General features: G+C 38.6%; 10 protein-coding genes and 2 non-coding genes across 12 annotated transcripts; 7 read left to right on the forward strand and 5 right to left on the reverse strand.

Moving 5' to 3' along the window:
* Positions 1-1052: 1052 nt before the first annotated feature.
* MUP1 (Mup1p) lies at positions 1053-2639 on the forward strand (the record flags this gene model as incomplete). Its single annotated transcript, XM_043190925.1, has 1 exon — positions 1053-2639. One exon carries the CDS (start codon positions 1053-1055, stop codon positions 2637-2639), a length of 1587 nt encoding a protein of 528 aa, XP_043051602.1.
* A 230-nt stretch (positions 2640-2869) lies between these two features.
* KQ657_000067 lies at positions 2870-2942 on the reverse strand. Its single transcript has one exon. It is a non-coding gene; the product is annotated as a tRNA-Ala (tRNA).
* Positions 2943-2956: 14 nt separating this feature from the next.
* Positions 2957-3030, reverse strand: KQ657_000068. Its single transcript has one exon. It is a non-coding gene; the product is annotated as a tRNA-Ile (tRNA).
* Positions 3031-3193: 163 nt separating this feature from the next.
* Positions 3194-3616, forward strand: MRPL51 (mitochondrial 54S ribosomal protein mL43; the record flags this gene model as incomplete). Its single annotated transcript, XM_043190926.1, has 1 exon — positions 3194-3616. The coding sequence occupies one exon, from the start codon at positions 3194-3196 to the stop codon at positions 3614-3616; it is 423 nt and encodes a 140-aa protein (XP_043051603.1).
* A 546-nt stretch (positions 3617-4162) lies between these two features.
* On the forward strand, positions 4163-4858 carry ZCF3 (Zcf3p; the record flags this gene model as incomplete). The annotated part of the gene is made up of 1 exon (XM_043190927.1): positions 4163-4858. The coding sequence occupies one exon, from the start codon at positions 4163-4165 to the stop codon at positions 4856-4858; it is 696 nt and encodes a 231-aa protein (XP_043051604.1).
* A 584-nt stretch (positions 4859-5442) lies between these two features.
* Positions 5443-9670, reverse strand: CTA3 (Cta3p; the record flags this gene model as incomplete). Its single annotated transcript, XM_043190928.1, has 2 exons — positions 5443-9587; positions 9667-9670. The coding sequence occupies 2 exons, from the start codon at positions 9668-9670 to the stop codon at positions 5443-5445; spliced, it is 4149 nt and encodes a 1382-aa protein (XP_043051605.1).
* A 306-nt stretch (positions 9671-9976) lies between these two features.
* Positions 9977-10609, forward strand: GAR1 (H/ACA snoRNP pseudouridylase subunit; the record flags this gene model as incomplete). The annotated part of the gene is made up of 1 exon (XM_043190929.1): positions 9977-10609. The coding sequence occupies one exon, from the start codon at positions 9977-9979 to the stop codon at positions 10607-10609; it is 633 nt and encodes a 210-aa protein (XP_043051606.1).
* A 270-nt stretch (positions 10610-10879) lies between these two features.
* KQ657_000073 (uncharacterized protein) lies at positions 10880-11770 on the reverse strand (the record flags this gene model as incomplete). Its single annotated transcript, XM_043190930.1, has 1 exon — positions 10880-11770. One exon carries the CDS (start codon positions 11768-11770, stop codon positions 10880-10882), a length of 891 nt encoding a protein of 296 aa, XP_043051607.1.
* Positions 11771-13424: 1654 nt separating this feature from the next.
* On the forward strand, positions 13425-13817 carry KQ657_000074 (uncharacterized protein; the record flags this gene model as incomplete). Its single annotated transcript, XM_043190931.1, has 1 exon — positions 13425-13817. The coding sequence occupies one exon, from the start codon at positions 13425-13427 to the stop codon at positions 13815-13817; it is 393 nt and encodes a 130-aa protein (XP_043051608.1).
* Positions 13818-14250: 433 nt separating this feature from the next.
* Positions 14251-19833, forward strand: PLD1 (phospholipase D; the record flags this gene model as incomplete). The annotated part of the gene is made up of 1 exon (XM_043190932.1): positions 14251-19833. One exon carries the CDS (start codon positions 14251-14253, stop codon positions 19831-19833), a length of 5583 nt encoding a protein of 1860 aa, XP_043051609.1.
* A 218-nt stretch (positions 19834-20051) lies between these two features.
* On the forward strand, positions 20052-20702 carry SVP26 (uncharacterized protein; the record flags this gene model as incomplete). Its single annotated transcript, XM_043190933.1, has 1 exon — positions 20052-20702. The coding sequence occupies one exon, from the start codon at positions 20052-20054 to the stop codon at positions 20700-20702; it is 651 nt and encodes a 216-aa protein (XP_043051610.1).
* Positions 20703-20874: 172 nt separating this feature from the next.
* KQ657_000077 (uncharacterized protein) lies at positions 20875-22380 on the reverse strand (the record flags this gene model as incomplete). The annotated part of the gene is made up of 1 exon (XM_043190934.1): positions 20875-22380. One exon carries the CDS (start codon positions 22378-22380, stop codon positions 20875-20877), a length of 1506 nt encoding a protein of 501 aa, XP_043051611.1.
* Positions 22381-23342: the final 962 nt, after the last annotated feature.

Consider the following 23342-nt stretch of genomic DNA (forward strand, 5'->3'; position numbering starts at 1 on the left):
AGAAATGGTGAACATTTACCACAAACACATTATTTCTTGACACTATGGTGTGGCTGAAAAGGGGGTTGCCACAGTTAAGCAATGGTAGTATATGTTTGGACAATTGAGATGGATTTGATTGTTACAATTGTTTAGTTAGAGATACTGCATTTCAATAATACAATAATACGACTTCCGGCGCTACCACAAACAGAAAAAGTGTGGTTTTGGTTTATTATTTTGGATCAAATGCCTTGGAAGTTTAAAATGTCTGCTTCTTTTGCAGCAATTGCAATTTCACGTGACCTGGGGACAATTTATCCGAAAGACGATGTTTCTTAAGAATCTACAAAAGCTTTTATAATGCACGGCACTAGCATTTAGGCTCTGTTGATAGGATAAAATTTTAGTATAACTAGTTGAATAATTCATCAGATGCTTAAAAGGACGCATGTCATAAACAAAAAATAACCCAATATGCAATCACAATACGCATGCCATTACAAGGGTTCTCACCATTGAACAGCAATTGTCTTAGAAATGTTTGGGGTGTTATCCGGACTCTTGAGTGTAAGGTTAGCAGTATGAAAATGTAAGCTTGGTATTTGCAACTATTTTAGTGTCTGATATTTCTATTTCTTTTCTGGAGAGGCCAAATGGCAGTTCCACTATATATACTATGAAACATCTTATATACACCACGGGATTAAGAAAACGGAAGGGCATTTCTCTGGTAGTTACTTTTTTTCGCCGTGTAATTTTTCCAGACAAAACAAAACAATAAGAAGAAAATCCTGACAAAAACCGTGGCGTTATTGTTCTATCAGGCAACGGCATTTCTTCTTTTCAGACACTACGAAATGCATTCTATTTGCAGCTAATGAGATGCCAATGAAGATTCAAAATCTTAGTGATTATAGTGACGTGCTTGCACAGACACACTCCGACACCGACACTAACACCAGCACTAGCACCTAAACGACTCACCTTTTTTCTTTCATCTTTATATATAAAAGGTTAAGCATACGCCTCCACCTGTAAATTAGTGTTTGTGGTTCATCAAAAATATCATCATGGGTCTAGCATCTCATTTCTCCTCTAGTAAGGAGTCTGATATCAAGGAAGACAACAACATCTATGAATATGATTCTGCTTCTGAGGACTTCAGAGTGGTTGCCTTGGATAAGAACAAGAAAGAAATCGGGGTAGTCTCTGCTACTTTCCTTATTTTCAATCGTATTTTAGGGGCCGGTGTGTTCGCTACTGGATCAAGCATTTATAATCTTTCTGGATCAGTGGGTACTTCCCTTTTAATGTGGACTGCGGGTGCCATTATCGCCTTCACAGGATTATTGACTTATATGGAATTGGGTACAGCCATTCCAAAAAATGGTGGTGAAAAGAACTACTTGGAGTACATTTATAAGAAACCAAAGTTTATGGTAACCGCCATGTATGGTTCATATGCCTTCTTCCTTGGATGGGCTGCTGGTAATTCAGTTGTCGTCGGAGAATACTTGTTGAATGCTGCTGATACTAAAGTTACCCAATGGAACTCCAGAGCCATCGGGTTAGGAGTCATTACTTTTGCATTCCTTATCAATGCTATTCATGTGAAGACTGGTTTATTCTTAGCTAACGTCTTGGGTGTGTTTAAACTTGCCATTGTGTTGATCATTACCGTTACTGGCTGGGTCGCGTTGGGTGGAGGTATCAAAACTAAGAATTTCAAACCAACTAATAACTTTACAAATGCATTTGACGGTGCTTCCCCAAGTGGATTTGGAGTGGTCAATGCCTTATATAATGTTATCTGGTCTTTCATTGGTTATTCCAATGCCAACTATGCGTTAGGTGAAGCTAAGAACCCAAACAAAATTTTAAAAGTTGCTGCTCCAGTTGCCTTCCTTTCGTTAACTATCATTTATATGTTTGTTAACATTGCTTATTTTGCCGTTGTTCCAAAGGAAGAGATTGCAGGTTCTGGTCGTATTTTGGCTGCTTCGTTCTTCAAATATGCCTTTGGCGATTCAGCTGAAAAGGCTGCTTCAATTTTTGTTGCCTTATCTGCTTTGGGCAATGTCATTGTGGTTATCTTTTCTCAAGGTAGAATTGTCCAGGCTTTGGGTCGTGAAGGTTCTTTACCTTTATCAAGATTATGGGGTACTTCTAAACCTTTCAACACTCCTTTCTTTGGCTTAATGCAACATTGGCTTGTTTGTATTGTAACCATTGTTGCTCCTCCTCCAGGTGATGCTTATACCTTTATTATGAACTTGATTTCTTATCCATTAAATGTGGTTAACATTGCCGTGGGTGCTGGTTTATTGTATATCCACTACCAAAAGTTTAAAGGAAGAAAGGAATGGAATCCTCCATTCAGTGCTACTGTTCCAGTTATTGCGTTCTTCACTCTTTCATCTTTATACTTGGTTATTGCTCCTTATATTCCTCCTACAGGTGGTCAAAAAGTTTATACAAATTTACCTTATTGGATCCACCCCGTGGTTACTTGGGGTATTTTCGGTGTTGGTGTTGTCTACTGGTTTGTGTGGACCCGAGTATTACCAAGACTTGGAGGCTACGAGTTGGAAGCTAAAGAAGTCTTGGGTGAAGATGGGTTCTGGAGAAACAAATTTATCAAGGTTAAGAAGACTTGATTATTATACGGGTTATTAATATTTTTTACTTCTTTTATGTACCATAGTGCTTTTCTTAAAATATCCTTTAATAAAGTTTAATAATATTATTTAATAGATCCGAGTTATACCAACAATTTAAAGTGAAAAATACACCAGGGTTACCAAGTTCAGCTAGTTCTTATAGTTACTTGATAAGTACAATCCGCAGTGAGATTAATATAAAGTTTGGAGTGAAATACAAAAAAAATTGGACGAGTCCGGAGTCGAACCGGAGACCTTTCGCATGCTAAGCGAACGCGCTACCAACTACGCCACATGCCCCGAATTGATAAGAATGGTCCCTGGCGGGATCGAACCGCCGATCTTGGCGTTATTAGCACCACGCCTTAACCAACTGGGCCAAGGGACCTCTCTTGAAAACTATGTCATCGAGAGAAGTATAAGTTAATAATATAACATCACGTGATACCATTTTATTTTTGTTTTTTTAGACTTTAAAAATTTTCAACTCAAGAACAGTAATTAAACACTTGCAATAATTGCTTGTGAGTATAAAACGTTCAGAAGACAATATGCCAATCAAAGGTATTCCAATTCCATCTGTTGCCCGTAATGGTGTCGGAGCATTTGTGAAGCCATGCTACAAAATTACCATTCAATACTGTAACTGGGGTGGATCATCAAATGGTGTTAGACAATTACTTAGCAATGGGAAGTTAAACAACTTGGCCCTTGAAAATCGGGAAATAATGTTTAATATCGTAAAGCAAAAAGGTCATCCAAGATTAACATTCCATTATAATAATGATTCCGTAAAGGAAATTGAATGTCGGAATAATACTGATGGTGAAATATTGAAGAAGCTTAAAGAATACTCACAAAATAGTGGTAACAAATTATTCAAATATAATCACAAGGTTCTTTCTATCAATGACTCTGTTAGAGGTATTTGGTCCCCTATGCATATTCCAAAGGAGCATAGACATAAAATTTAAATGAATCAATTAACAACAGTACCAGCAAACTTTTCAATGGGGCGTATGTATTTTTAGAGACAACATGATTCAACTAGACGAATCCAATTATGGAAGACGAGCTGTGATTCTTGTCCATAACTGTATATAGCAAATATTAATTTATTATGGAATAATTCAGTTTCGATCTAATTGTAATACCACCGATGAAGACATTATATGTTGAAAATATACACGTGAGATTCCTGTGATATATCACGTGAAAAACAAGGCTTTTCAGTTTGGTTAGGAAAGAAAAGTGTGAAAGTTCCTTCCATTTACAGAAAATTGATGGCGTTTTCGGTGTGAGTTTCCCAATTTCAAATGAAATTCGTGGTCAGTTCCCATTTTCGATCACAAGAAAGAGACGACCGCGCCAAACCCGTTCTCAGTTTCCCAATGGGGTGTTTACCTTGATGACTTAAATTTGCAGGCCATTAAATATAAACCCTGGCAAAAACCTATACAATTTTAATACCTGAAAACTTTTCACTCTTCCTTCTTATCCACTAGCAAATAGCCCTAAAGATGACCAACTATAAGGATTTCCAACAAGTGTTGAACTTTTCCATACGGCCCAAGAGTGTTTCTGGTGGTTCTAAGTCACTTGCACCCAAAAAGAATTTAAACAAAATAGCTGTCACCAAGCCTTCGAGCACACCAACTAATAAGAGAACGAAAACAGGCTGTTTAACTTGTCGTAAGAGAAAGAAGAAGTGTGACGAAGACAAAGTTGATGGTAAATGTCAAGCTTGTACTCGTAACTTTTTAGAATGTTGTTGGCCTGAAGCAGCAACTTCTATGGCCACTGTTAAAGCCGGTGCTGCTACTACTATTAAAATAGAACCAACTATTGTTAAAGTTGAACAAGGGGAAGAAAACGTATCGTGTTGTGGCGACAAACATGACTATGAAGTTTCTCCTCGTTTGCCTTCTATTGAAGAACAACTCCAACTTAAAACTCCTCCCTTATCACCCGTATCTTTGGCAGCTGCAATCTATCCATCTCCTACCTCATCTCCCAAACTGTATCAAAATGGCTACAGAAGAGTTAGTCAGGACTTTATTAAGCCTATTGTCTTACCTCCGATTAGATGTAACCAGTTTAAGGTGGCTAAGAAGCAAACTTCTGTTCCAAAGAAGTCACTCTCGGAACAACAAACTAAGTTTGTCATCACCTCCTTCAACAAGGATAATGGCTTGGTACACGTTCCAACGGTTTAAGGTGATATTGGTTAACATTATTAATACTGGGTAATAAGCAGCTGGCTGCTAATAGGGTTTCAATATGGTTTGTAACATTTATAGAGTAATATCATTGTAGTATACATTTACAAGCAGTTACTTAGATGTGACATGTCACATTATATCATTATAACGTTGTTTTATGTCACTCCATATGTTGTTGTTAGTTGTTATGAGCTGACTCACACGAGCGATCCACTGGGCCAGACGAGTAAGAGGCACTGACCTGTGTGGAAGTTGCGGGGGTCGCATATTTTCCTCTAACAGCAAGTGACGCCGACACTAAAATACTGGAGTGGTCGTGCGAAGGACGTTCGAGCACACCGATGAAAATTTCTTTATCAATGGGTGCAAAATGTTATCAAGCACTAACCTCAGTTAATGCTAACAATGTATATTCCGAAAGGAGCATACAGCTAAAGGAGTTCAACATGCCATTGTGTTCTCAACAGTTAATACTCAAAAACATCATATAAATATATTTACAATTTATAAATAAAAACAAAATTAGTTAGTCAGTCATTAACCAGCCAGTCAGTAACTCCCTAAACATTAGTAACTCCCTAAACATTATCAAGAAGATAATTTGTGGCAGCTTCCAAGTTCCAATGTTCTTGCTCCAAAGCCAGAAGAGCAACAGATCTCTCAAAACCCATACCTTCAAGTTCCTTCAACGCATAATCTTGGTTGCTTGAAAGTGTACCAGCTGTTGTAGTGCTAATTGCTTGGTCAAATGATGGTGGAAATGGAGGTGAAACAGATTCATTAACCACATTAGCATTGCCAAATCCAGCAAATAATTGTTCCCATTCATCATTGGCTGCTGCACTAGTAGCAGAATTATTACTATTAATATTAGTATTACCAGGAGTAGAAAAATCAGGAACATTGGATTTCGCAGTTGCATTGACTTCATTGGTAAATGTTTCATCAAAGGCATACGATTTTTCAGGTTCAAAGTCATCAGCAGCATTAGATGTTTCAGCATGAGCCTCTTCTAAATCTGCAAATTCATCAAATTCATCAAATGCATCCTTTTTAGTAGTAGTAGTGTTCACATCTGGCGTGGCTGGATCCAAATCATTAAACTGATCATCAAAATCATCAAACGATGGTTTGGATGGTGGTGGAACGATATCTTCAGATTTAGTTGTTTCTGTAACCGTGCTTTCGGATACATGCTCTGCAGGATCTTGAACTGCATTTACAAACTTTTCAGATTTACCGTCATCATCAGATGATGAAGAGTCCTCATCATCATATTCTAACTCTTTAATTGGAGGAAACTCTTCATCAATACCAGTGTGATGTTTAGATGTTGATTCTCCGTCACCTTCCTTTGTATCTTCAGGGTTCACTATTTCAAAGGATCCAATACCAGATGAAATCTTATCTTCATCAACAGATTCCTCATTGTTTGATGAGTCTGGCTCAACATTTCTGTTAAATTCTCCCATCTCATTTACACCAACAGTTTCTCGATCGCTAACTTCAATATTATCATCTCTCACCGACAATGCTGCATTATTTTGAACGCTTGAAGTCAATGATTCCGTTCTTTGAATACCCAATAAAACACCAGGCATTCCCATCATACCTCCTTGTGGGAATTGGAAGTCAGAAGTAGTAGGTGAAGTTATAGGGGTCTCATTCTCACTCTTAAAATCGGTGACTGTAGATCCTAAAGTTGTAGTGGTTGTTGCCGTTGTCTTAGGAATTGTAGGCTTGCTTTCTATAGCTAAATCTGGGAATTTCTCTTCTAATTCTTTATCATTCGAAATTGGTTCACGTGAAGTCGATTCAACGCTTTTATCATTCCCAGTGAAGTCTTCAACTGGGGTAGCTGGTTTTGTATGTTCCTCTAGTTCGCCAACGGTTTCCAGAATATCCTTAGATTGTAGTTCATCATTTCTCAACCCACTTTCCTTTTCAAGCCCAACCTCTTCTTGGGCCCCAACGTCTTCTTGGACCCCAACGTCTTCTTGGACCCCAACCTCTCTTTGAGCATCAACAATTTCGGAAGGAGCAGAATCATCATCAAATCCTTCGTCTGCCAGCTGAAGAGATGCTATTTGCTTTTCCTTCTTTTCTTTCTCGTCTTCGTTTTCACCAGAGTGTAACAAATCTGTAGTTGCAGCAATACCGGTTGCAAGTCCAGCAGCCAACCCTCCAACAAGACCAAGAGATTTCTTTGTGATAGATGGTGAAGGTCCTGCTGGCTTTTTCTTTTCAAGCTCAGCCTTTTGTTGAGCAAGGACTTCCTTTTCATGTTCAGCACGAAGTCTTTGTTCTTCCAAACTGTCAAATTCAGCTTGCATCTGTGTGTGGCTTAATTCAAGGTCCTTAAGCTGTGATTTGAACTTTTCATTGTGGACCACAGCCACTTGGACTTGGGATTTCTTGACATTCAAGCTATTTGCAAACTGTTGGTGCTCCTGTTCACGAGATGTCAATAATTTTTCATTCTCAGCTATTTCAGCGTTAACAACACCTAATCTTTCCTTGAGAGTACTATTTTGCTTCTCCATTTCCTCCAATTGTAATTGCTGTTCGTTCAACTTGGCAGATAACGAATTTTGCTTAGCTTCAGCAATTGAAGCTTCTGATCTCAATGCTTCTGCTTCTTCCTTTGCTTGTGCCAAGTTTTGCTCAACAAGTTCTAGTTGGGATACTTCTTGATCATAAGAAACCTTCAAAGACTTTAATTTGGCTTCAATTTCTCCCTTCAAACCAAGAATTTTAGCAAGCTCTGTTTCTGCTCTTGACTTTTTATCGTGCAAAATTGTTGTTTGATTGCTCAAAGATTTAATTTGGTTTGATAAGTTAGCAGTGTCAGCTGTTGCTTTTGACAATTGCCCTGAAACTTCAGGATCTGCCAAAAGGTCATTGTTTTCTGGAGCAACTTGTTGATAAGAGGGTTCTCTGGACACAGGAACAGGCATTACTTGAGGAATGCCTTGTGGAGCTGGTGCATGTACTCGAACAGAAGTTGTTCTTGAAGGAGCAATCGACAGAGTGGTGGGGGATATAGCCGTCTGTTTCTTTTGTGGAGGTGGTGGGGGAACAGCTCTTAATGCATCGTAATTGACAGATTTAGCTTGAGGAGCTGGAGATTCAGACGCAGACAGAACGTTTGAGTTTGTTCTATTAGCAGCAACAAATGCTGGAGGATTCGTAGGAACTTCAGCATGAGATATCAAATCACCTTGAGTATTAGTATTGGAGGCAGAAGGAGATGATTTAGAGCCAGATTGTTGTTGATTCAATAAGCTCATACCAAAGCTTGAAGTTGGCTTGAATGAACCCGTCATGTTGTTACGGACTTTTGGTAATTCCTCCTGAGTAACATGAGTCAAGTCGCTACTTGAAGTCTTTGATATTAAAGGAGGAATCTCTTTAGTAGAGGATGGTGATTCGTGAAACAAACCTGCCAATTCGTCAAGGTTAGACTTAGGACGCTGTGGTGAAGTAGTGCCTGGATGATTCTCAGGAATACTGGTTGAAGTAGACAGTCTAGACTCCAACTTTGATTTAACTTGTTTAGCAGATTCAAGTAATGAGTCTGGAATCACATTTGGTAAGCTTTCTCCTGTGAACTTCTTGTTCACTAAGAATAAAGCAACAGAGAACTCAACAATGGAGAAAATACCTGTATTCTGAATATCAGCCAAGTCCCAAACTGTTGCCAAATCTTGTTGGTCCAACTTAGAGGTCATTAAAAACGAAGCAACTTCATCGGGATTCAAGTAACCCTTCTTTTCTTTGTCCAAACTGTTAAATATGTTCACATACTGAGAATGAAGAGAGGGAGTAATGACCCAAGAAGATCCAGGTGCTTCAGAGCTAATTGAAGAGTCACGATGATGGATCACTGACAGACGTGAAGAAATTGAGTTGTGAGACGATTGACGGGTTCCGATGTGTGGCTGCAGTACGCTTGCTTGGCCCTGAGCAGATGCCCAAACGTAGTCCGGGATGATTTGAGGTAATTGTTGAATTGCACCACCCAATAATGCTTGAATCAAATGCATAGCAAGAATAAAAGAAGGCATTTTTAATGAACCAGCATTTTCTCTATCTACCAAACTCCAAATAATTCCCAATGTTGAAGTTTGCAATCTAGCCTTTACAAAAATGTCCTTAGCTGCATCACCACTTAATTCTCCTTGCGGTGAACCTACTGTTCTGATGAACAATTGACTAAATCTTTCGTAATCAGAAGGACTAACAGGACCCAACTGGGCATTTTGGGTACCAGTTCCATGAGCAGAAACTGGAACAGGAACGGCCGCAGTGCTTTGCTGAGTCATAGCAGGAGAAGTATTATTTGCAGCAGCCGGAGATGAATGTGATTGCATGAATGAACCACTTGTATTTTGAGATTGCAAGGGCACAGTTAAGCCTACAAACTTAGGTAAGGGACCAGGTTGTTCAGATAAACCAGGAGCTGGTTGATGACCAGCTTGAGTGTATCCAATCAATCTCATAGCGGAACAGAACCCAAATTGTGTCAAGAAACCCAAACCATTAGGATCAGCAAGTTGCCATATCTTTCCAAGAATAGCTGGAGGTAACCCGGACTTTTCAAAAGTTGATCTTGCTTTTTTACCGGTAATCACTCCGCTGGCTTCCGGATCTAATTCCTTAAACAATTGGGAGTACAATTGCTTCTCCTCAGCTGTCAATGGTACCTTAAAGGTGGGGGTGCCTATTTGTTGTTAGTCGAATCTTATACGTCTAAAAGAAAAACAAAGTAAAGTCTTGTGATAACATACGCAGTGTAAAACTCATAATGTAAACAGCTGGGAGACAACCACAGATAAAATTGGCTCGGGATACGCAGATAAATATATAACAGTGTGTTTACAATAGGTGGCAGTAGTTGTGATTCCGATAAATATAGGAGTAGTTTTCGGCTGATCGATTTGGTCACAACTAAGTCGCGCCGTAGTAGAATGCGACATTGTGGTGATACCGAGTGTACAGGAAAAAATGTCGGTCGACGAGAGATGAGTAGAGTGAAAAAATTGTACATGCAGTTAAGTGAAGCACACCCATCTTAAATATTGTTAGGTCATCTCTTGAATACATTAAATAATGAACAGAGGAAGAGGTGGATTCAGAGGCGGCCGTGGAGGCAGAACAGGCCCTCCAATTCAACAAGGACCTCCAGATAGTGTTTTGGAAATGGGTGCCTTCTTGCACTCTTGTGAAGGTGACATAGTTTGTCGTTCCATTAACACTAAGATTCCTTATTTCAATGCTCCTATCTATTTAGAAAACAAGACACAAGTTGGTAAGGTGGATGAGATTTTAGGTCCTTTGAATGAAGTTTTTTTCACCATCAAGCCTTCTGAAGGAGTTGTTGCTACTTCCTTCCAAGAAGGTGACAAATTCTTCATTGGTCCTGATAAGTTATTGCCCATGGAAAGATTCTTACCAAAGCCCAAGGAAGTTGGTCCTAAACCTAAGAGAAAGTCTGCTGGTGCAGGTGGTGCCAGAGGTGGCCGTGGAGGATTTGGTGGCCGTGGAGGTTTCGGTGGTCGTGGTGGATCCAGAGGTGGCAGAGGTGGTTTTGGAGACCGTGGTGGAAGAGGTGGTAGTTTCGGTGGTAGAGGTGGTAGAGGTGGAAGTTTCGGTGGTAGAGGTGGCTTTGGAGACCGTGGCGGAAGAGGTGGTTTCGGTGGCCGTGGTGGATCTAGAGGTGGATCTAGAGGGGGTAGATTCTAAGTATACCTTTTTTCCATCCCTACTAACAGTTCTTGCACTGAGAAAGTTTTGCAATTATTATGGTTCTGTTTTGATTTTACCCCTTGTATTTTAGCATTCTACTGGATTTCAGGGTTCGGGGTAACCTGAAAGTATTTTAACATACATTATTTGTATAGAGTTGATTTTATGAATTGACTTCATTATCATTTAAAACCTTAAGGGAGCTTAACTATCATAAAAACTATTTACATAAAAACACATACATTATACTAGACGAGACCACACCTTTTAGACAATGCCACAACTTTGTAGTATAGCAAATCGGATCTCTTTAAATGCATTCTTTTGGACGCAACAAGTATTTGAAATACTATTATTGAAAAGAAACCGAGGAAGGGTGGCCAATTGCTGCAAATTAGCACCTTCTATCATATCCTGGAAATAAGCTACAACTCTATGATTTGAAGTTTCAACCATATTAGCCAATCTCAATCGTTCATTCGGATCCTGGACTTTCTTGGGTAGCTTCCTAATTTCTTTAGGCATACTATTATAGATGACTTGATCAACTTTGGTGAAAACAATCTCAAAAGAAACCCCTACATCCATCAAATGAGTTACCAATTGTTGATCTTCATCTCTAAACCCATTCACACTATCAATAAGAAGAAATACTCGATTCAAATTTCTTCGTCTATTGATATACTCTACCACAGCTTTTCCTTGAATTTCATCCCCAAATTCTCCATACCCTGGCAGATCCAAGATACGTAACTTGTTATCGATATTGAAGCAATTCAATGTCTTTGTAAACCCAGCTCTACTTGAAACCCGAGCATGCTGAGTACCGGAGGAATTCGATGTGTACTCCTGTTTCAGCAATAATAAGGTATTAATTAATGACGATTTCCCTACATTTGTATGGCCCAACAAGAGAACTTCAGGCAATAAATTGATCGACTTTGCAGTGTATCCAAATGTCTTCTTTGAACGTGCCAAGTTGGCATGATATTCAGTTCTTTGGGATTCTGGTACTTGATCTAAATATGACTGTCTTTGTTGAAATAAAGCAGTATATTTTATATCTGGGATTTCATCATATGATGCCAAAGTCCATTCTAACTTCACATTAGCCCTATTGAATAGCGACTGAGTCATGGTCAGTTGAGAGCTAGTCATAAGGGGATATATATCATGACGAAAGACATCGTTTAGATCTGTTGGAGTTACTATTAAAGATCGAATATCTCTAGGAGGCAATTCGTACGATTGATATTGTTGAAGTTGATCCACGTTTGCTCCTTTAAATTTGGACTGATCTTTTGTCTTCAAATTGGAGTTAACTTTGGTCGATGAGATTGTAGTCTCCTGCGATGAGAAACGCTTGGTTTTCTCCACTGCTTTCAAAAGATAGTCTATTGAATTCCATCGTCTTGTTACTTTCCATCGTGGCAGCAGAAATAGCCTTTGTGGTCTCAGTAATAGCAGTACTGAGTTCATATCAAGCTAGAGCGTAGACGCCTTTCGTTACCAGTGTGGACAGTACTGCGATTAATTGTCTATAGCCAGTCCAAAAATGGAACACAATAGATCCTTTGGTGACCCAAAATATACTAGGGATTAAATTCAACACTAAAAGGGAATACCATTGCCGGAATCATTCCCATTGGCCATTGCTGAAAGGGTAGAAGACCAGGGAACCAGATTCAAGTGAAAAAGACTCAAGTGAAAAAGACTCAAGTGTCGTACGGTTTGAAAGATTTCAAGAGTGACTCCCTACACACGATGATTAAAATTAGATCTTGGGTAGCAGCATGTACGTACTGAAAAATGACTTGCTTAATTGCTTTGTAAGTATAATCTTGTTTCTATAATACTAACGATATATCACAGTGTTTGTGGTTTCATTAATAGGTGCAGCTTATATGGGGTTCTCGCTGGTGGAACTTGGAACCCATGATAAGATAATTCATTTCCTTACATTTTTGATATTGACAAGTGAGTTCTATTTTATATTCAACGTGTCAACACATTCACTGTTACGGCTATTGAGAGTTGTGACATTGGGCGTATGTACAATTGGAGCCAGTGTGTTTCTGGAGTTAGTTCAAAATGTCTTGAATCCCAAAAGAGTCTTTGATGTCTACGATATCTTGTACAATGTAATTGGGAGTTTCACGGGTCTACTTCTTGTGTCGGTGTTCGATATCTATCGAATGAAGAAGCGCAGAAGAAATAGGGTAAGGATAGTGGAGATAGAATTAGAGGAATCTATAACAAACCCCACACCTTCAGAGAACAGTGATTATCATGATTATATTAACGTTAGGATGAATGATCCAAGTAAGGTCACCACAAGTGTATGAGTATGAGTATGATCAATGAACTGTAGGAGTTATTAGGCATAAAGTATATAAGGATTATTATTGTATAGTAAAGAATATCACTGTAACCTAAAAACCAGTTTAACTGAGAGACCACTTCACATACAGCCGAGCAAGTATAGCGGAGTTAACATTAAGGCTTAAGCCCACATTAAGACTAAATAAATCGTTATGATAATCCTAATTATCCTGGTTACACAATTAAGTCTGCGGCTCACGTAATCATGCTTCGACTTACTAAACTTAGTAATACATAAAGCCAAAGGAGTTGTTCTCAACTGTACAAAAATGTAGGCCTGTATGGTTGGAAAGTCATACAATAATACGAAGCACTTATCATAAAATAACGGAAGTACATGATATATGTATATATATACAATGAGAACTCATAGCATATCAATTACAGTCTATAGTCATTGCTAGCACTTTTGATATAATTCACAACTACAATGAGCACACAAGAAGACTCTTTCTATGGAGGTATCATTTCGTACGACATTCACACCTACTGGAATAATAATGTCAAGGAAGAACGAGACTTTGCACTTGCCTTAAGAGAAAAGGTGTTAAAGGAGTACGCAGAAGACATCGAGTCTGGCAAAATCAGAGCACACAAGCCTTGGGATAAACCAATTGGCCCTCATCCTATTAGCATGTGGGAATTAGATTTCAAGAGTCCAGAAATATTTGTTAAGTTAGTTCCCTTTTTTCAAATCAACCATGGATCGCTTTCTGTTTTGATCCATCCGAGAACCGACAAAGGTGATTTGAAAGATCATACAACCCATGCTTTATGGTTGGGTCACAAGCAAAGATTGGCTACGGGTTTCTTGAAGGATTAAGAGAGCATATCGTACACGCATATCATAAGTACAGTCATATCATACTACAATCCTTCCTATTGTCAGCATCACTAATAAATACATCATTAAGTATTTATATCAACTGTAAAGTACAATTGAGCATGGTGTATTCATGTTGATGTTTAATTACAGAGTAAGTCCACCTCCTTTTGTGTTAGCATTATATGTAGTTTCGGGTAACCCTATTTAGTAAAGCGCAATGTTATGGTTGTTGTTGTTGCAGTCAGTCGTCTTCAATTAAATCGTATAACTTAAAAATATAGCCTACTCTTCATCCATTGAACTTACCAGCATATTGTACGTGGGCCATTACTGTAACCCTTGGAGGACAATAACATCCCATAGTAAATCGGTCGACTGTTAGTTCCGTCAACTATATACACCTCCACCGATTCTACACAACACCAAATACATGACTCCGGGGAAGAAGGTGCTTACGTTAGACGAGTTTGAGTCGACCAATGAAAACGGTAAGACTCTCAACGATGAAAATGCCGTGTCCAATAAAGGACCAAATTCCCATACCCATACCCATAAACAACCCAAGAAACATGCTAAACTTCGTGAAGAAGAAGACGTGAACGAGCTTCTTAAAACGGTATCCAATGATGCATCATTAAACAGGTTATCAGTGAACCTGGGAGGCTCACAACACCTGGAGAATTCCACAATGTTGGGGGAGACTCAAGATGACGAGCAAATTATAGGTAATACTTTGGGGTTTAGTGTTTTTGGTTCCAAGTTCAAAGATACTAAGGAATCGAGGGAAGCAGAGAATGATGCTACTCAACACCGTCATGAATATGTTGGCAAGGAATCAGATGACAATAAGGCAAGAACCAAAAGACCTAGCTTAGGAGCATTGCTGAAGTCGTTCCTGAGATTCAAATACAATGGTATTCCAAATGTAAATGAACTAGCACAGCATGAAAATGAAGAAGAAGGTAGAGGAGGAAAGGAACATCAACACGATGTATCAGGTACTGAAGGAGCTCCTGTTCCTCCGAAACTTGTACAACGACAGAGTCGATTTGGATCTATTTTCAGAAGTGAAACAGGACCAGATGGGCTTTTATCGGAGGCTTATTGGAAAAGAAGATTCAATTTTCATAAAAAACCACCTGCAAAGGATAAGAAAGCTTTGCAAACGCACCTGAAGGAACAGAGTACATTGGACAACATGATTCAAGAAAGAGCTCAGCTTTTGGTGGGTGCTTTGGGTAGTGGTGCCCCAGCAATCAGTCTTTTAGCTTCTTGTCTTTTAGAAGACGAACATGGTATTGCTAGAGCACCTTTATTACTTAATCTTTTAGTATTCAAAGTCACCGACATTTCTCCTCATGTGAATACAAGAGTTCGGAGGTTTCGGATTGACTTCGAATATGGTGTAACAAACCAACGTTTGAAATGGTCAGTTCAGAAGACAGCTAAGGATTTGCTTTATTTACATTCTAAGTTGAAGTTGACAAACTTTAGAGTTCATTCGAGCAAATCTTTAAACCTCCCAAGTTGCCCTACACCTCCAATTAGAACCGCAAAGAAACAGAAAACAAAGATGAAATCATTTGCAAACCCAAAATCCGAAAAACTTGAGTCAAAGACTTCAAGACCTAAAGGTGATGCTACTGGTAATGAAGGAATTTCTAACCCTGAAACTGGAATCAATAATGATAAAATTTCTAGTAACGACCTTAGCAATGATAGATCTTCAAATAACGGAGCCCTACATGCGAATGGGCAAGAGGCTCTTTTTCATATTAGTGAACAGAATGAAGATGACAACTCAATTGCTCCTAGATCCCCAAGTGACCTTAAAAGTGACGAACCTAAAACTATGCAAATGCTTCAAAATGTAAGTGGACCAGAAATTGAAATAAGAGACGGCCAACTGCACGAGTCATCAACGAAAATTGACGGTGAACAAAGACAACCATCAAAAGCTGTGAAGCGGAAAGCACTGATTACTCATTCTTTAGTAGGTGAAATGGAATCATTACTGGTTCCATTAGCAAGATTACGATCCAACTTGAGTTCCCTATCGGGGGTATCCTTTGGAGATGAAGGAAAGCGTTCCAAAGTAGAAAAGAATGATGAATATATCAAAGCAGTAGAAGTGTATTTATCAAAGATTATCTCCATTATTGGGTTGAAGCCTCAATCTAATAAATTGTTTCAATTCTTTGAAGTGTCTCCCTTGTCTTCCTTACTTTGTTATGAAACAGGATATTCTGGTAAACAAGGGTTGGTTCATATTGGAGGAACCACAAAATCGCAAGGTTGGAGAGTAGGTCATTTTAGAGCAAACGACCTACGAGGAATGATTAGCAGAAGATCCCACAAGTGGCTTTTAATTCGTCATTCTTACGTGACTTATGTTTCCAATATCAATTCAACCTCACCACTTGAAGTATTTTTAGTTGATGGAGGTTTTAAAATTATTTTTAATCTTGAGAGGGACGAAGAACTTCTGAAATCTGAATCTTCTGATTCCGATACAGATTTAGATGACTCTTCGATTGCACTTAAAGTAATTGCAGAGTCAGAAGTTGAAACTGTTAACAGCAGTATTTTCAATCATTTAAAGATCACTTTAGAGAATAACGAGAGAAAATTGGTTTTACTTCCAAGATCCAGAAGAGAACAATTGCAATGGATTGGATCGTTGAATAAAATGAAAAACTCTACAATCTGGGCAGAAAAGCACAGATTCGGATCATTTGCTCCGATTAGAGAAAATGTTTTGGCCCAATGGTTTGTTGATGGTAGAGACTATTTCTGGGCTGTATCTTCCGCATTAGAAATGGCAAAAGATGTGATTTACATTCACGATTGGTGGCTTTCTCCGGAACTTTACATGCGAAGACCTGGTAATGGGAATCAACAATGGAGACTTGACAGAATATTACAAAGAAAAGCTCAACAAGGTGTTAAGATTTTTGTTATCGTTTACCGTAACGTTGGTTCGACTGTCGCAACTGATTCTTTATACACTAAGCACTCGCTTATCAACTTACACCCAGAAAATATCCATGTTATCAGATCTCCAAATCAATTACTTCAAAATACATTTTTTTGGGCTCATCATGAGAAGCTTTGTATTATTGACCAAACAATTGCATTTTTGGGTGGGATAGATTTATGTTTTGGGAGATATGATACTCCAGATCATGTTTTAGTGGATGACTCGAAGTTAGACTTCCAATCATTGAATTCGGAGTTCAGACCAGCCCAAGAAGAGTATAGTAGGTTTCAAACCTTCCCTGGGAAAGACTACTCCAATCCTAGAGTCAAAGATTTTTTTGAACTTGATAAGCCGTATGAATCAATGTATGACAGAGAAAAGGTTCCTAGAATGCCCTGGCATGACGTTCACATGGTGACTTCTGGTAAGGTTGCTCGTGATTTGGCCAGGCATTTTGTGCAAAGATGGAATTATTTGCTTAGACAAAAGAGACCTAGTAGATTCACTCCTTTGCTTACTCCCCCATCTGATATGACTGACGAAGAAGTGGAGATGTTAGGTTTAACAGGTACCTGTGAGATCCAATTATTAAGATCCTCTGGTAGCTGGGCTTTGGGATTGAAAGAACATGAACAAAGTATCCAACATGCATACCTTAAGTTGATTGAAACATCCGAGCATTTTGTTTATATCGAGAATCAATTCTTCATCACAGCATGTTTTATTGATGGTACCGAGATCAAGAACAGAATTGGTGATGCTTTGGTGGATAGGATCATTAGAGCTCATGAGAATAATGAAAGTTGGAGAGCAGTCATTGTTATACCACTTATGCCAGGGTTCGAGTCTCAAGTTGATGAGCCGGATGGATCATCAGTTAGAGTCATTATGCAATGTCAGTTTATGTCTATTTCCAGAGGTAGTACTTCAATTTTTGCCAAGTTGAGGAAGTATGGAATTGATCCTGATGACTATATTCAGTTCTACTCTTTAAGAAAATGGGGAAGAATTGGGCCTGATAGAACTTTAGTCACAGAGCAGTTATATATTCATGCGAAGACTATGATTGTTGATGATAGAGCAGCAATTATTGGAAGTGCCAACATCAATGAAAGATCGATGCGAGGGGTTCGAGATTCTGAAGTTGCTGCTGTTATTAGAGACAAGGAAACCATCGAGACTACAATGGCTGGCGAACCATGGAAGGCTGGTAAATTCCCCCACAGTTTAAGATGTCGATTAATGAGAGAACATCTTGGTATTGACGTGGATATTTATGAGATTGTCGAACGAAGATTTGCTTATTTCGAGAGAGTAGCAAAGAGCCCCGAGGGATTAAGATATGCCACAAGCGCATTTTATAAACCTGAGAACGTTCTCTTATCAGCTATGGTTGAGATTGCATCAAGAGATATTTTGGGAGAAAGAGATGGAACAAGTAGATTCAACAAGTTTAATAGTTCCAGAAACGTTGATGTTTCTAACTTGAGATATTTTGATGAAGATTTACCTGAAGAAGAGGATGATGTTAAACCTTTACCACTACCAGTGTCTTTCAATAACCGTACTGGTGCCCACGAAGCTAACAAAGGTATTCGAGACAAGAAAAAGTTGTCTTATGACCAGAGAGTTCAACACAATGATAGTCATACCAAGGACGTATATGGTGAAGGTATAGACAAGTACAGGAGTAAGTTGGCAAAGAAAGCAAGACTAAACAGCAGTAAGTTCTTAAAGGAATTAGCTAATAAGCAAATGAAGACAAACCCAACTGATTTATTCTTACCTGATGAGCAGGCTGTTAAAGAATTTCTTGAATTGGACGATTCTGATATGATTGATGAGATGGATAGAGAATCTGAGGATATCATATCGGCACGGAATAAGGAAAGATGGAGACTTTTGAAGAAGATTTCATATCTTCAAAGAGTCACAGCGAAGGCCAAAGCCGAGAGAGAAAGTGAGTATAAGAAACGTGGAGATGCTGGATATAATTCTCACAACACTAGTAATGCTGATGATATGAAACAGCAGCTGCTGCTGACAAAGGTAGTTAAAGGAGAAATCAGTGATAGAGAATCTCGTGGAAGCCCCAACCCTCCTGGATCTGCCAACGTACCATTTATTAAGGATGAACAAGGAATGACCTCAATCAAAGTACAAACAGATGTTGCATCTGAAAGTGTTCCTATCACCAGTCTTACAGAGGAAGGAGTTCGGGATCTTATGGATTCGATAATACCAAAGAATTTACCACATTTTAGTAACTTTATTGATCCATATGATTTTGAGGATCCCATGTCTGTTGAATTGTTTGACAATTGGGTTGAGCATGCCCGGATTAACACTGAGATATTCCGGTGGGTATTCCACACACAACCTGATGACATGGTACTGACATGGAAGGATTACAAGCGGTATGGGAAGTTGAACAAGGCTTTTGGGGTCTTACAAGAACGAGAAGCCAAATATCGTAGACAAAACCGGTCATTCATAGCAGAAGATACTGATTCTGATGATGAAGAAAGTGGTGACAAGGCGGATACTACATTTGATATGAGCTCACTTGCTAATGATTATGGACTTTTAGGTGAAGCACCGCCTTCTGCACATTCTAGCACGTCTAACTTGAATAAGGTCAACGGTAGGAAGAAACAAATCAAGTTCAATATGAATTCTGTTGCAGAGGAAGAACAAGGAACAGAGTCATCGACTACACCTGATCAAGAATCACAGAGTGAATCATCAACGACATCCCAAGAACCACCAAATCTGACTCGGGAACAATATCAAGGTCAAGCTCCACCTCAAATCAACGCAGGAAGCAAGCCAAGGAAGAGATTGATTTCTATGTCTGCTAAAAGGGCTCATATGGATAATAAGATTTTTGATCGCAACACAGCAGAGAGACTTCTTTCTGAAATCAGAGGTCATCTTGTTATATTTCCTAGTGATTGGTTAATGAGTGAGCTTGAAGGTGGGAACTGGTTCTACAATACAGATAGACTTCCACCCATTGATATATATGATTAATGAAGTACCATTAGAATAGTACAAGTATCAACTAGTAGGAGCATTGTAGTAACACTTTTGTGACTACAAAGGGCCAACACGACTTAATTTTACGTGTCGCAGTAAATAGCAAGAACAAGCTACGTAGTACAACATAGCACAACGAGTTGCATAGTACAAGCTGCACTGTACGAGTTACACAGTATAAGTTAGATCGAAAGCAAGTTACAGTTTGTACGATGATATTGATTCTACTTGCGTATATCGGTATCCTTACTGGATTTGTGTTTCTTGTGTTGTCCATTGCTTCTGGACTCTATTACCTATCTGAACTTGTGGAAGAGCACACTGAACCCACCAAACGGTTTTTAACCAAAGTTATCTATGGAGATATGGTAATACTCTTTTTATTATGGGCTATTGATGGGTTACCTTTCAAATTGACCATGTTCTCCATCGTATCATACTATGTATATTTGCAGAACTTGAAGAAGTTTCCTTATGTTCAATTGCTGTCACCAATCTTCTTGGGCTCATGCATATTGGTTATAGCCAATCACTTTCTATGGTTTAACCATTTCCATAATCCTTATATACCACCACTTACAGAGAGATTAAGAGCAGGCTACGTGCCGCCTGTGATTCCAAGTTTTGTTGAGGTATGCTCATTCTTTGGACTCTTGATTTGGTTCGTCCCCTTCGCATTATTTGTTAGTTTAAGTGCTCACGATAACTTGCTTCCAACATTTACTGAATCAGAAGAGGGAGAACACCGTCATAAGAATAACGGGTTGGCAAAGGTATTGGTAGGACGATTAAGAGATACCATTTATAACATATCAAGACAACTTGGATATGAACTTGATCGGTCATATGGTCGAATAATTTAATGCATATATCATACAATTACTATCAAGCTTATATATATATACAACCATTTACATGTATACGAGATAGTATAAACTAACGAAAAACAAAAAAAAAGTAGTTTTAAAAAACTGTACCGATAACCTATAAACCCCAAACCTATTTACTTTGTATAAATCTTATTCTGTACGATACTTACTTTATACCTTCTAAAAATTCCTTCACTGGAGGTCCAATATGATCTAAACTCAATAAGAAAGTATCATGACCATAATTACTAACATCAGTGCCTAATTCAAAGTATCTGATATCACCTCCTTTGCTATTGTCTTTTAATACATTGGCTATTTCTCTTTGTTGCCAAACGGGGAATAAGATATCGGATTCAACTCCAACAACCAAAATGTCCTTATGAGCAATTCTGCTAATTCCCATCTTTAAATCTTCATACGATTCCTCGGGTGTAATTGTAGCCTTTTCAACCTTTTCCTTATAAGGATGAGCAGGCACTGATTGATCAATATCATCAAAGAAATTCCCATTGATATATTTCTTTTCGTTCTCTGTTCTGGTCTTGAAAGCTCTCGACCGATTGGTTAATCCCAAATCAAATAAGTCCATTGCCTTCAGGACATACAAGAGAGAATTAGCATCATATTCCAAACAAAACTTCTCCCCCGCATGGTCTAAATACGTTTCCACTAAGAAATCAGGACATAAAGCTGGTGGTCTCAGAGGATCAGCACGACCACGTCCGAATCGATATTCCCATTCGGGACCTGATCTATATGTAACTGTGGCAATTTCTCTAGCAAGTTTCATACCTACATGTGGAGGAACTGAGTTGTAGTAAAACCCACGATTCCAATTTGGGTCACTCATCAACACTTGACGTTGACAATGTCTTAAAGCAATTGAATAAGGATGTGATCTGGCACAACCAGAAATAGATACCACTTTCTCCACTTCGTCGGGGAATTCAAAGGCATAAGCTAAGGATTGCATACCTCCCATAGATGCCCCTACAGATGCATGGATTTTAGAAGCTCCGAAAACCTTGTGGATTAAATGTCTTTGAGCTCTAACCATATCATTGACGGTAATTATAGGAAATCTGGTAGCATAATGTTCATTATCAGCTGGATCTTTAGAAGCTGGACCGGTTGATCCATAACAGCCTCCCAAAACATTAGTACATATAACAAAGTACTTATCAGTATCGATGAATTTTTTAGAACCAATGAACTCTTCCCACCAACCTGATTTGCCATTTCTGGGCTGTGACTTGGCATGTGATGAAGCTGAGAGACCAGTGTGAATCAATATAATATTATCCTTAGCTTCATTTAGTTTACCCCAAGTTTCATATGCAATTTCATACTCGGGTAAAAAGCCACCATTATCAAAGAATATTGGATCTTTTGAATGGAATAAATGGAACCCAGTACGGACTTTAGAGTATGAAGGTTCTGGACCTGATTCTAAAGAATTGACAAAATCTTCAGAAACACAAGCATTCGAAAGGATTTTAGATTTTTGCTCCAACCTATCTAAACACGGGAAGGCCATTTGTGGATTAGAACTTTGAACTTTTGTTGCCCTCTTTGTCTTTGCACTCTTGGACAATTGAGCACTAAATAAACGTGATGACGTTATAGCATGTCTTCGAGAAGTACTTAAAGTATTCATTCGAACCAACATATTTTTAGAACTGACTTAATAAGAACTGGGAAATGACTGTAAGCTATACAATTGCACCCAAACTACCACTCAGTGTATGTATTGGTTTATGGTATGGATAAGTGTATGATAAATTTTTTGGTGTGGTCAAATGAAGCAGAAGGAGAACAAGAAGCAACAACAATATCAAAGGGTTTATGTCATCAATCATTCCCCAGTCTAATTCTTGAACCATACATAGCGGAGAAGAGTTGCTTTGAACCATTTTTTTGCAATCATCATTTCACGTGATGAGCTGAGGTGTGAATAATAAAACCGGAAACTCCTACTTTAGGGGGTAGTCAATTGCGCGAGTGACCGAGCTACCACTACGTTAGTCTAAGTTGTTATTATGCTGCAAATTTACAATGATGATTGGATTAGTAATGTCTTAAAGCGTGCCTATAGAATAGAAAGAACATAGTGTAAAATCCAGTATATGGTAGATTACGTTAATTCCGTCATTGATCAACATTTTGTATCAAGGACTGATTTGATTTCTCCACCTGATTTGACATCTATGTAAAGCTCTCAACTCTAATTAATTGCTCATTACCAAGTAAGGGTACCCTGTTTCCTGTCAAAGACGTTTCCGTTAATGGAGATCAATCAACATGACTTATTTCATCAACAAACTCCAAAGGTGTATCTGGATCGTTGATTACTTATGCCGATTAAGCGAACAGAAGTGAGCTGTGCATGTTTCGGAAATTACTATGTGCAAACTACATTTTACACGAACATAATAATATTCAGTGCTGTGGAATTGCTAAAGATAAGCTCTTCTTTTTGCATATGGCAGAACCTCAATTACTGAATTCGATAGTTTGCAGCACTCAACCATGCTTCTCGATGATGAAAGCAATTGTAGACGGGCTTTTGTATGGACAACTGCAATTTACTCCGTGATATTTGTTGCTACTGTGCCAATTCATCATTGGACA

This window comes from Scheffersomyces spartinae, assembly GCF_019049425.1.
Source record: "Scheffersomyces spartinae strain ARV_011 chromosome Unknown scaffold_1, whole genome shotgun sequence".
NCBI classification, from domain to species: Eukaryota; Fungi; Ascomycota; class Pichiomycetes; order Serinales; family Debaryomycetaceae; genus Lizanozyma; species Lizanozyma spartinae.